Here is a 12,813-nt window from a genome sequence, read left to right as displayed (position 1 = left end):
AGAGAGAGAAGAGCCTGACTCAGGGCTCGATCTCACAAACCATGAGATCATGACCTGAGCCAAGATCAAGAGTCAGATGCTTAACTGACTAAGCCACCCAGGTGCCCCAATAAAATTTTTCTTTAAAGAGAAAAGCAACAGGGGCACCTGGTGGCTCGGTCAGTTAAGCGTCTGACTTCGGCTCAGGTCATGATCTCACAATTTGTGGGTTTGAGCCCTGCATCGGGCTCTGTGCTGACAGTTCAGAGCCTGGAGCCTGCTTCGGATTCTGTCCCTCCCTCTCTCTCTGCCCCTCCCCTGTTCACACTCTGTCTCTCTAAAATAAATAAACATTAAAAAAATTTTTTTAAAGAGGAAAGCAACAGAAGAAGAACTGAGCTTTGCCCTAGACTATTTTCATTGGCTTTGGGACTCTGTCTAAAATTGTTTCTTTTATAGCATTTTCTGATGGTACCTTCTTTAATTTCACATGAAACCAAATTTTCCCAAGGCTCTACTATTTTACTGTCCCTATTCACTGAAAACTTGGGAGAGTTTATGGTATATAATTTTTCAGAACTGAAATTGTAATCAGTGTTATAACTTTATTATCTCTAAACTCTTAAGAAAATTCAATCCATTGTGATAAATGTAACTTTTCTAATTGTATTTCACCTTGAAAACTCAACCTGCCCACTGTGAGAACTTTCTCCCAGTAGCCTTTGCTGAGTTCTTAACCTAACAGAAAAGAAGAAATCAGGTAGGACTACAAGAGGAGAGAAAAAACTACACGGATTCTAGCTAAGAAACAGCATGGCCTCTTTCCCATTCAGTTTTTTTCTAATCATTTCCATGAAATTTCAGCAGCGACTATCTCCCATCCATTAGTCCTTTAAGGCCGTTGAGTGGTTTTCTTACACTCTGCTTAGCAATGTTCTAAGCTCAGAAAAAGTAGAGTGTTTTCAATACCAAGCCAAGCTCAGGCTCTAAAGGAAGCAAGTTCAACAACATTATCCTACCCACACACGTCTCCTTTGAGAATTTCAAAGCTGGATGACTTTGCTGAGGAGATACCTCGAACTGGAGTTGTCTCTCTATAAACAACCCATTCCTTTTTTAAATTAAGTTGAATGGGACATCTCATACAGTAGTAGTGATAAATAACCAACTTGAAGCCTATCCTACCATGTACTAATGTTATGACCCAAGGGTGTTTATTTAATTTACCTACGCCCTTTTTCCTTCTCTACAAAATGAGGCTGTTGATAGTGTCAACCTCCTAAGAGTTCAACTCAGTGACTGAATTATAAAATGCTTGTAGAATGCTGTGCATAGCACTTGAACTTTGTAAGGGCTCGGCGTTCAGAGGTAACTACAGGTTTCCCTTGCTCTATGAAAATAGAGCGCTCCGCTGAAAACCTTTCTGAGCTGGAATGGTGTAAAGAAGCAATTGCTGTTTATATGGAAAGCTTTTTGAGCATTCTCAGACCTCAACCATAACCTTTTTTAGGCTTTTTTTCTTTAATTCTTTTTTTCATGTTTATTTATTTTGAGAGAGAGAGACAGAGCATGAGCAGAGGTGGGGGGGGCGGGAGAGAATCCCAAGCAGGCTCCAAGCTGCCAGAGCAGAGCCTGATATGGGGCTCAAACTGTGAGATCATGAACCTGAGTCAAAATCAAGAGTTGGACGCTAAACTGACAGAGCCACTCAAGGCTTTTCTGGTACTTTAGGATATATCTGGCTAAAGGATGCACAGAGTAAATGGAGACAAGGCACAGATGCTCACAGAGGCAGACCAAACCTCTGGAGGCTTGCTGCTGAGATGCTGAGCATAGTTCCCAGGGAAGGAGTTCAGTGGGGCCACACTGGGTGCCCAGGGGTGCGTGCTGCTTCGGTAACAACTGGCTGCAATGGAAACCCGGAAGGATGCTTTTGCTTTTTGCCTTTTCTCATTAAAGTAAAACTCCTCTTCCAATTTCTCTCAGATAGCGAAAACGGGTACTAATGTAGGTCTTTCTTAAAAGAGAAGTGGCACAAGGCGAACTTCAGAGAAGCGGAGGATACCTATGGTTTCATTAATTGTGCCTGTTTGTATTGGTGAATCGTGTAGGAAATAGCACTTCATTTAAAACAGTAGACCCTAATGCCTTATACACAGTCTGGTGTGACAGGGGGCTTAAGTGAAGAGCATACGTTTCCCTTGTGATTAGTGTAAAGGGAAGCACACTGAGGAGTTCTCTGTTTGGTCCCTGTTCCTTGTTGCCATCGCCACTCACGTGATAGGTGGGTAGCTCTGAAAACAAATGAATCATTAACCAGGAGGTCTCTTTAGGACATCAAATTAACATCAAGCTAGGGAATGCCAGTTTCAAAGGAAATGCATATTTAGAGATGATCTAACAATAGAACGCAGATCCTCATCTAAGTAGGAATTTAGACTTATCGAGGTGGCCCTGATGGCAGATGTAAAGAAATGCCGTCATAGAGTAATGGCCTTGCTTGCTTGCTGATGAGGGATCATCCCAATCTAAAGTCGGAGTCCATTTTCTTTGAACCTTCTATTGTCCAGCAAAGTTGAATTATTCATCTTATCTCTCAATCCCACAGCATTTCCCAGTGGTAAAATTTCCCAGGGAACAGTGATCCCAAGGGCAGCGACTAGGGAGAGGTGAATGAGTCACCTCTGCATTGTAAAATTTAAGGGGGGGTCCAAAAATATAGTAATCAAGATCAATAATATTGTAATACATCTTTAAAAAAATGAAAATTAATGCAAATAATCCAAGGTGAACAAAATATCAGAATATTAAAGATGCTATCCATAGATCCTACATCTGCAAGATCCTGCCTCACTAGCCTCACCCCAATCCTGGCTACAGTTAACCCCAGTATTACAGAAGAGACATGTAATGTATAAGGATTTCTCTGTAGGAAGTCAGTGTGTTTACAGCACACAATATACCTGACTATATCTGCCTATTAACTATCTAAGTTCCTACTAGAAATAAATCAAGGAAATTCCTGTGTGTTGTATATGGAAAGGTTGGCTCTACGTTTCTGTGAGTAACTGTATTTTATTGAGTGTTTAGTATGTGACAGTCAGTCTCCTAGTCACTTCACATAATTATCTCTTTTAACGCTCACAGTAATCCCATGGAGTAGGTGTTGGCTTTAACCCCAAGAGAATACTGAGGGTCAGAGAGTTAAGTAGCTTGTTTGAAGGTTATCCCACTAATGAGTAGCCAGCCCTAGCTGAGGCTGTAATTTATCCACACAAAGTTGAAAAATCACTCATTATTTGTTTGAATCCTTTTAATCCATTATTAAATCTAGGTCAGTATAGTTTAAAATGTGCTTTACACACCCAGGATGGTTGTATAAGTGTGGGCGATGATCTACCACCAAACAATTTTACAATGGAATTGCTAAGGTTTAGTCTGCATCCTGTAAGACTTGGGCATACAATTCCAGGGGTATTCCAAGAGGAGCAATTTTCTCCACCACCACATGGCTTTCTGTGTTTGCTTGCTCTACTTTCTCCCTTGTTTTATGGCATTTCTTAGTGTGAAAAAAAAAGAAAAGCACAGAGAGATGACAGTGATGGTGATGAAGATGTTAATGATGGTGGTGGTGGTGGTGGTGGTGAAGATGATGGTGTTGGTGATGATGGTGATGATGATGGTGTTGGTGGTGATGGTGTTGGTGGTGGTGGTGGTGATGATGGTGGTGATGGTGGTGGTGGTGGCGGTGGTGATGGTGGTGATGGTGGTGATGATGGTGGTGGTGGTGGTGGTGGTGATGGTGGTGATGATGGTGGTGGTGGTGGTGATGGTGGTGGTGGTGGTGGTGGTGGTGATGATGGTGGTGGTGGTGGTGGTGATGATGGTGGTGGTGGTGGTGATGGTGGTGGTGGTGGTGGTGATGGTGGTGATGATGGTGGTGGTGGTGGTGGTGGTGGTGGTGGTGGTGGTGGTAACTAACATTAATTGAAGCCTTAGTATGTACCAAGTACTGTGCTGAGAGTCTTACTTGATTTACTTCCTTTCACCATCAAAAAGCCCATGAAAGGCTGATGAATCCCCATTTTCTGATCAGGAAACTTAGGCTTTGAAAATATAAGTAATTTGCCCAGGGTTACAAAACCAGGATAAAGACAAGTAAGGCCTATGCTCTTAATGACTACACTGTAGAAAGGAAGAAAGAAAGATTAACGGGCAGAGTCTCAGATCAGCCTTCCAGCTCCTCCTAACTAGAACTTTCAGATCTGGTTACAACTACTATAGAAGTCCCCAGTTTTCCAAGGGACTTCCTTTAAATGGGCAGCCTTTTGGGTTTTAGCTCCAAAACTTTCACAGAATTGTCCCCTTCCTTTAAAGGGGCTCTGGGTACTAGGATTTTATTTTTCTAGCTCATTTTTAGGATTAAGGTGACCTTACTTAGGAAGTTCCCAATTAATATACCTAAACTAAGGGGAAGCTGGCAAAGGAGACGTGATTATACTTACTTAGCCCATGTTGTCAGCTCACTATTTTACTTTTAAGGATTTAGGGTACATTGTACTAAAATTTTAGTGTCCCAGGGTTAGGATATTTCTGGAAAAGGCACATCTGAACCCAAGACAAAACAAAATGGGGAGACCTTAAAATGTGTTATATCCTCTTTTGGAGAATCGTAACCAATCTGCTTTATTAGCATCAATCTCAAATAAAGCAGACCTGAAAAATGAGAACCATATGAGGACAAGTGGGAACAACCCAGATACCCAGCAATGGGCTGACGAACATGTAACAACTGGCTTTCTGGGAGGGAGAATGCCCTGGCTTGCGGTGTTTGCCAATTTCCACCATGTAAAAACTCCCACTAAGGCCTATTTCTAGCTGTCAATGTGATATCCTGAATGTGGAGTTGGAAAGAGGGGCTCCGAATCTGCTCTCATGACCGGCACACTATTGTACCATCCTCGGGAGGAGTAATTAGATGATCAGCTGTTTCAGTGCAGTGCCTACTGCTGAAGGACTGCCTCTTCTGGACTTACTAGCTGTGTGACCTTGGGCAAGTCACTTCACCTCTCTGGGCCTTTATTTCCTCCTCTCCAAATGATACTAGGGAAGCTGTTTTTCACCTCTAACATTTTAAAGTTCTAGAAGGCAGTGACTCTTGCTTTCTCCGACATCCAAATGCCTTTAAGCGCCTTTCTGGAAAACCAAGTTAGCACTGTGCGGTATCCAAGTTAGTGCTGTGTGCCTCCAACTTCATCTACTGAGCATAAGGTTTGGAAACGAGTGACTTACTCCCTTTTGCCTCTTTAAATGCGTAGCCAATGGGGCATCATACATTTTTTACACTTCTTGTGCTAGATGTGAGATCCAGGAGGAAAGGCATGGGTGTTCCAGGGCTTGCTTGTTCTCCTGGGGTGGGAATCTGTAAGCGTGACACACTGAGCCATAGCTGTATGCGTTTCCTACCTCCCTACCCTTTCAGCAGCAGAAAAAGAGTATTGATAGTATTCTACCTTTTTCCTTTTGTTTTTATTGTTTAGTCTCTAAAAGCCATTTACAAGAATGGGAATCATTAATACGAAATGAGGATGGGGGTGCTGCGGGAGGGGGTAGGGAGGGTCGTTATGTTTTTTTCCCCCTGAAAGGTGGCACGTCTCTCAGCAAAGAGAAAAAGGCATGTTGCACAAGGCTTGCTGGCAGTGATAGAAGCCAGCGCCGGTTTGCCTGTTGTCACAGCCAAAGCAAAATGCCACCTCTGCCTAGAAGCCAGAGTGCCACATTCCTCTTTTGTGTCCCTGAGATGCACCCGTCATGTGGCCCTGGGTTTGTAGGTTTGGCCAGGAGGTCCACATGTTCTTCGAAGGTCATCTTCCAACCCCAGGAGGTAGGGTAGAGGGGGTGCAATGCTCGTGACTCTCAAATTATATTATTTGAGTCCCCAGATTACATGTCAGATGAAGCCAGCAAACGGCCTTTGAGGGCTGCGGTGATCACACTATAGCCCACAGTTGCTGAGAGTAAGGTACGGCTGCAGAAACTCCAGTGACCCAGTGGTATTTCTGTCCCCAGACCCCTTCCTAACAAACCCAGATGCAGTGACAGTAAAAGCTCCAGAATCCCAAGGCAGGAGGTGCCAAAAACACTCCCCAATAATCACTCCCTCTCCCTACACCCCCCAAAAAAGTTTCAGTAAGATGTTCTCACTCCTAGAGGGGAAAACCTGTCCGTGCCTGAAGCAGCTTGACCTGGGCGAACCCCCTCCTACACGCGTGAACTGTAAATCGCAAGGGAAAAAATCCCCACCCCCCACCCCGCCTGCTCCCTGGGGAGGGACAGAAGGCTCCTAAAACTGACAGTTTCGCCTCCATGATCTTTAAAAGAGCAGAAGTTGGCTGTGAGGCTGGAATACCGCCTTGATTGGGGTAGTGTGGTCTCTGTTTGCGGCTGGGCTCCAAAGAGAGCCACAATTGGCTCTTGAAGAGGAAGGAGCCTTGAAATGAAAGATTGCAAAGAGGGCTTCTGAACGCCATGGCTGAGACTGTGTCGTTTCTTACAAGGTGAAACTTGGCAGTTCTACCTTGCAAGTAAAAACCCAAATTAATTTTTTTTAAAGAAATTAAGTCAGAAACAAGGCTTCAGAAAAACTGTGAGTGTTAGGCATAAACTGATTTTGGATGATCTTTAGGTGAGAAAGGGTGGAGTTACCATCAGAAACATGTTTTTATTTATGCTTTTCAAATCCCGCACTGGTGTGCAGTGTGTGTGCGTGTGCGCACGCACGTGTGTGTGTGTGCGTGTGTTGGTTAGCATGAGAGCATGCATCGCCTTGATTCTGTAGCCACTCTTTTTTTCTTACATCTTTGCTGTGCACAGTTCATATAGATGCCCTATAAATAAATACATAGGTCCATCCACACCTTTTCATTTTATTTGTAAATTGTTTGGTATAAGCGGCAATGCGTAATGAAACCTGGTGAAGTTTAAAAGATTAGATTTTTTTTTCATACTGACACTTCATAACACTGTTCATATGTCTCCGAGTGAGATTTATGAATATATGAGCAGTACTGCAAAATTATACCGCACCAGAGACTTCCTGCACCACAGGGGTGGCAGTCTAAAGTGACACAGCTTCAAGCATTTTTCACAGACAAGAAGCAAAATTTAACCCCCTTAAGGGGAAGTATGATTTCAACAGCTTGAAATGAGCTCATTTGTAGATGTTTTTTTTTCCCTCATCTTCCATAATTTTTTGGTGTTAAGATTAAAACAGATTGCATAGTCAACGTAAGGGCACATACGCTGCCCAGAGTATAATTTGGCCCTTCGAGAGAAACCTTCATTGTCTCTATCCCAATGCCAATAGGGTAAGTGAAGGGAAACTTCTCCCTCAATTCGTAAGGCTCACAGCCGCATTCCCAGGATTGTCCTAAGCAGACAGGGTCTGGATTTTTTCAAAAGGTAAGTAGCAGGTGACATCCCTTTGTTCGGTAGAGAAGTCCCCATCTCCCTGGGTATCTGAAATGGTGGCATTAGGAAATAGACAGTGACTTGAATCTCAACTGAGTGAAACTAACCAACAAAAAGGAGAATCAGAAGAGCCAAAGAGGGTCTATGTGAACTGATCGCATATGAGATGTCTAGAGCAGGAGAGTTCTATTCTAGATGCAAAGTCCAAACCCGTTTCTTTCAGGCCGATCTGGTACCTTGTGATTTTGTGTCACTTAATGTTCACAATGTCTGTGCTCCCCACTTCTCTTTAACCATTTAGTTTCTCCTTGGAACAGAGCAGGTGCTCAAACGTGGCCTGTTGCCTCTGTAAATGCTTCGTGATCTGTTGGCTGGAGAACTTTTGTCTCTTTTTTCAGCAATGGTACAACAGCTCCATGAACGTGATCTGCACCTGGTTGACAGACCGGATGGACTTACAGCTTCACATTTATCAGTTGAAAACACTAATTAGGATGGTAAAGGTAAAAGAAAAAATAATGATTCTTCTTTGCAAATAGCTTACTGAAATACATTCCGTAGTCAAGCTGCAGAACTTCCTTAACACAGAGAATATCGGGTTTAACATGTAAAACAAGATGATTTCTAAAAGAGCATCTCATGCAAGAAAAGCCTCTGCCATCACTTCGGGACGCATGGTTAATTTATTCCTCAGACATCAAAGGAAAAATTGATAAAAAGAAATTCGATATTTTATCCAGGCCAGAAAAATACTTTATGTATCTGTCATGCAAAAATACGGCAGGGGCCGTCATGCCCTGTGCCGTAGTCTTTCAAATGCTGGCTCTTGGTACCATTAGGCTAATCACATCAATTACCAATTTCATTTATGGTTTAATTAAATAAAATTTTGCCACAATTAATGTAATAGAAATATTTACCTCCAGCTATTTCTAAATATGTCCTGTGATCATTATCAGGATGCAAATCAATATTGTTCTCATCGTTAATTGAAGTAGTTTCTCCTACAATGTGTGTGTACAGTCAAATGGGAAGGATCACAAAGGTGAGATAGCATACCCTGAAAGTAGCTTTTTTCCCCGTTCTTGTGCGTGTGTCTTGGACTAAAGATAATTATTTCAGCGTGAAATCTCAGTGGTTTACATGAAATAATAAGATCACAGAAGGGGGTAAATACGTTTTTGATCATTTCGGTTTCCATTTGATGCTTCCCCATAGAGGGTTTTAAAAACATTTGGATGCAGAAATCTCACTCAAAGGCACAAAGTGTCTTTAAAAAGATTTTAACAATGAAAACCTAGCTGAATTTCTATTTATTAGCAGTTTTCCAGAAGTCCCCCACCCCCAGCCCCAGCTCTACCTCTAGCCCCTCAGCCCCTCCCCCCTCCCCCCCACCACCCCACCCCGTTTCTTAGTCTCTTTAGGATTAGCACCATTTCATTGAAGGTGCTCCTCTACCCCAGTGCTGACTTAAAACCAATTACTGTTCCGTTGAGTGTAATTAAAGAGAATTATTATCATCTGCATTTGATCTCACAAAGCGTCTGCCCAGGGAAGGTTACAGACAGCCGGGTATTGCAGCTCTTACAAAAAGAAATGTATGCACTCAGACTAGAGACCCAGCCTACTTTTCACATTTTTAAAATTTCACTTCCTGAATGCAAGCTCACTAGCCATTGCCTCACCACTTAAATTCCACTGAAAATAAAAAGTTATTCATTGGGGGAATTTTCTCTTGACACTTACTGGGTGGACATGAAAAGATGTTAATTTTAATATTTTAAAATATCTTCCCATTACTGATATTTCTAGATCTATGTTGGGAATATTGGAATTAGCACTATTTAATTAAGGAAAAAATGTAAGTCTGAGAGGAGGCTTATTGTTAGCCTTCTACCAACAAAACAGAGATATGAACCACAGGGAAGGGACACAGAAATGCCACTGCCAAAAGAACGCCTTCCCTTTTGCCAGAGATAGACCCAGCAAAACTTGTGTGGCTATGCAGAGGTCTGAAGCAGAATTCATCACCTCTTCACCAAGCACATTAACCAGAGGTCTCCTTCTCTGAGGTGGATTTCCAAAGATAGTTGGCTTTCTTTCCTGCTTTCACATCCAGTCCCCATCCATCCATTCATTGATTATTCAGCAAGCACTTATTCACTCATCCAACATTGGATAAATATTAGTTGAGCCCCTCCTTGTACATTACAAGATGGTGAATTTAAAAATGACTGGATACAGTCCCTGTTTGTAGGCACTCAGAGTTGAGTTGAGAAACACTGCCATGGAATGTGAATAAAGGGGAGAATATCCAAATGCTTCCTACCTTTCTTTTTTCCCATCATATTCTAGTACCAATTATATTATCCTAAGTGGAAAGAAAACAAATCATTGAAAAGTGAAAAAAAAAAAAAAAAGTTAATCTTCTGGATATCTGGTCTACGCCATGCCTAGAATTTACTCAGCCTCCTACCCTTTCCCATCAAAATGAAGACAATTCAGGTAGCTCCCCAGCTACCTAGGAGAGCCTTGCAGCTTGATCCATAATTAGGAGGACCTTTTAACTAAGTGTCAGAGTGCAAAGGGGACACACGGTCATCCTATCCATAATCTGATATTATTGGACTTCACTGAGCTGAACCTCATTCACTAGTTAACCCTGTCATCATTACAACATGTCACCTTCAAGAGGGGTTGACATTGTGATTGTTGATACCATGATTGCATTAGATGGACAACAAGAAATGGAAGTCACAAATGGGAGTGACTGAAGGATGTTAACATTCCTCCCCCTGCTTCTTCAGCAAGTGTCCCATATCAGTAGAAGAAATACACAGCAGAATCAGTAGCTGAAATGATATGCAGTGTGATGAGAAAAGTTGTTAGAGAGAGACCTTTTTCCAAAAAAATGTTAAGACGTAGACAACAGCCAGATGCTTCTGGTCATGTTCAATTATCGCTAAGGGATTTCTAGAAAAAAAAACAATCCCTGGGATACCTCAGGAAATCCGAGAGAAATCGCCTGAAGGAACAAAGAAAGAATTTGTGGTACAGTAATACCAAGCTATTGTTCTTGAAAAAGAGCCAAATTTCTTCCCCGAGACCATGAAGTTGTGAACGGAACAGATACACTTCTTTCCCAAGGAGATAAGAAATGAATCACATGCCTGCAACATATTGATGAGGCATTAGCACTCCATCTCCCCATAATTGTTGCTGCCCGTAATAGGTTTCATATACCAACATACATATGTCTGTCTTGTGAATGAGACAGAGGGATGTGCCGTTACGATCCTCAAAAATATTAAAGACCAGACGCGAAGGAAATCACAAAATACCATCATCGCTTGACCCATTATTTATTTATGTTATGGCCCCTTACACAGTCTATCATATTATATTCCACTAACCTAAGAGAAAGAACCAGCCCCCCCCCCCACCAAAAAAGAATCAAAACAATCATGGAACATTTCCCTTTATGGAACTGAATAAACACAAGCTTATGTTCTTTGCTTTGTCTCAGCTAATACAGTTTATCCTGCCACAATTTCTCATTTTCTGTCACTCAGAGGATCTCAGTTTTGAGTACAAGTAAAATCTGAGCACAGTGGCTTTTCATTTGACAATGCATTAAGTGAGACACTGAGCGGAAGGTCAGTGCTCTCACACCCACACGTGGTTTGTGCCCTTGCCCTCCCTTCGTGGAGAAGAGATCTCACTTATCACTGATCTTTTCCCTCCTTAGAAAACCTATAGAGATTTCCGATTGCAAGGGGTCCTGGACTCGACCTTAAACAGCAAGACCTATGAAACCATCCGGAACCGGCTCACTGTGGAGGAAGCCACCGCATCAGTGAGCGAGGGTGGGGGCCTCCAAGGGATCAGCATGAAGGACAGCGACGAGGAAGATGAGGAAGATGACTAGAAGGCGAGGGCCTGGAGTCCTTTAGGACAAAGTCCTGTAATCAATGCATGTCCTTAGTCTGTTAGTTAACCCCAGTAGGGAACTTTCTGTCAACTACCATGTCCATGAGATGTTTACCAATACAATTGCCATTTTAGCTATGTGGTTACCAAGATTAGCAAATGACCCCACTGATCCCCTGATTCCGTGTCTATATGTTTACAAGCAATATGGAGCCCCATTCTTTAAATACTGTTCATGGAAAATACATAGTCCAGCTGCTAGGTATGTTCCTGTTCTCAGCAAAGTTAAATGATGCTTCATTAGTGTACTGTGTATGCACTGATGGTAAATGGACGTGAGAGCGAGTACACCAAGTATTTCACTTCTTCGTTTCATGTTACGTGGATGCCAGTTATTTAAATGAGTACAATAAATTAACGTAAGGCACATAGATCTGCTTTGTTTTTTGGAAAACAAAGGCAAGCCTCCAGCAAGCAACTTTTGGTTCTTTGTGTTCCCCTGAAACTAAAAAAAAAAAAAAAGAACCTCTGTTTCTGTTGTTAACTCATCCTTTCCCTGATTCATATAGTTAGCCAAAAAAAATATATATATATATATATGGCTAGTTACCAATGGATTGATCCTCTCATTTACCACGGCAAGGGTGATCCTACCATGAGCGAACACCAAGCACAGTTCAGAGCAACTGTCAAAGTTTATCCTCTTAAATGTTACATTTTGCTTTTATGTTTCAATAACTGTGTATGTAAAAAAAAAAAACCTGAATATTTAAATTACAACCCTAGACTATAAATGTGTTTATAATAAGATATGGATATTTCCTTCGGTAGATTGTCACCATAATTTAAATTATTTTGTTCCACACTGGTTTTTATATCTGTCATGTACATTGCATTTTGATCTGTAACTGCATGACCCGGGGGTCCTCTGCAGCGCAATTTCTTTCTGTGTAAAGTAGTGCATCCATCTTGCTTTTGCCTTATATAAAGCCTACAGTTCTGAAAGTGTGAAAAACTGTGGCTTCTCAATAAATAACCGTTCAAAGATGCTAAGGCTTCCGAGTCTTTTTGCCTCTGTCTTTTTGGAATGCCAGAACTGAAATGCACGCCAGACAGGCAGAGGAGGTCAAGAGCAGGCAAGAGGTCATTTCCTTGAGACTCTTGGAGGGGTGGTTTTCAAATGCTTGTCTCCACAAAAGGCAGCCCAGAGTCCCACTCATTCAGACTCCACTCATTCAGAACTGTGGGCATTTGGACACGTTGGGCAGATTACGCTTCCATTATAGGATAAATAAGGGTCTGCTCAGCAAGAGAGGAGTGTAAACGAGAGAAATGTTTCTCCTGTACGAAAGAAGGCCAACAAACTGTTTTTAAGCACGGCTTTAACAGCAGTGTTTGCATTCAAACAGAGCGTGTGCCAATTATATATGATTC

At 42.1% G+C, this 12,813-nt stretch overlaps 1 protein-coding gene across 1 annotated transcript in view; it reads left to right on the top strand.

Annotated features, from left to right (window-relative positions):
* The window catches only part of CADPS (calcium dependent secretion activator), a 467,826-nt gene extending 455,398 nt beyond the window's left edge, over positions 1–12,428 (top strand). Inside the window, 2 exon segments of the mRNA XM_029917033.1 lie at positions 7,848–7,952; positions 11,198–12,428. Coding sequence (XP_029772893.1) covers positions 7,848–7,952; positions 11,198–11,377 — 285 coding nt within the window. The 3' untranslated portion in view covers positions 11,378–12,428.
* Positions 12,429–12,813: the final 385 nt, after the last annotated feature.

The sequence above is a fragment of the Suricata suricatta genome, chromosome 12 (genome assembly GCF_006229205.1).
Source record: "Suricata suricatta isolate VVHF042 chromosome 12, meerkat_22Aug2017_6uvM2_HiC, whole genome shotgun sequence".
Lineage (NCBI taxonomy): Eukaryota > Metazoa > Chordata > Mammalia > Carnivora > Herpestidae > Suricata > Suricata suricatta.
Note: the sequence above shows the minus strand (reverse complement) of the source record. Positions and strands in the feature narration are given on the sequence as shown.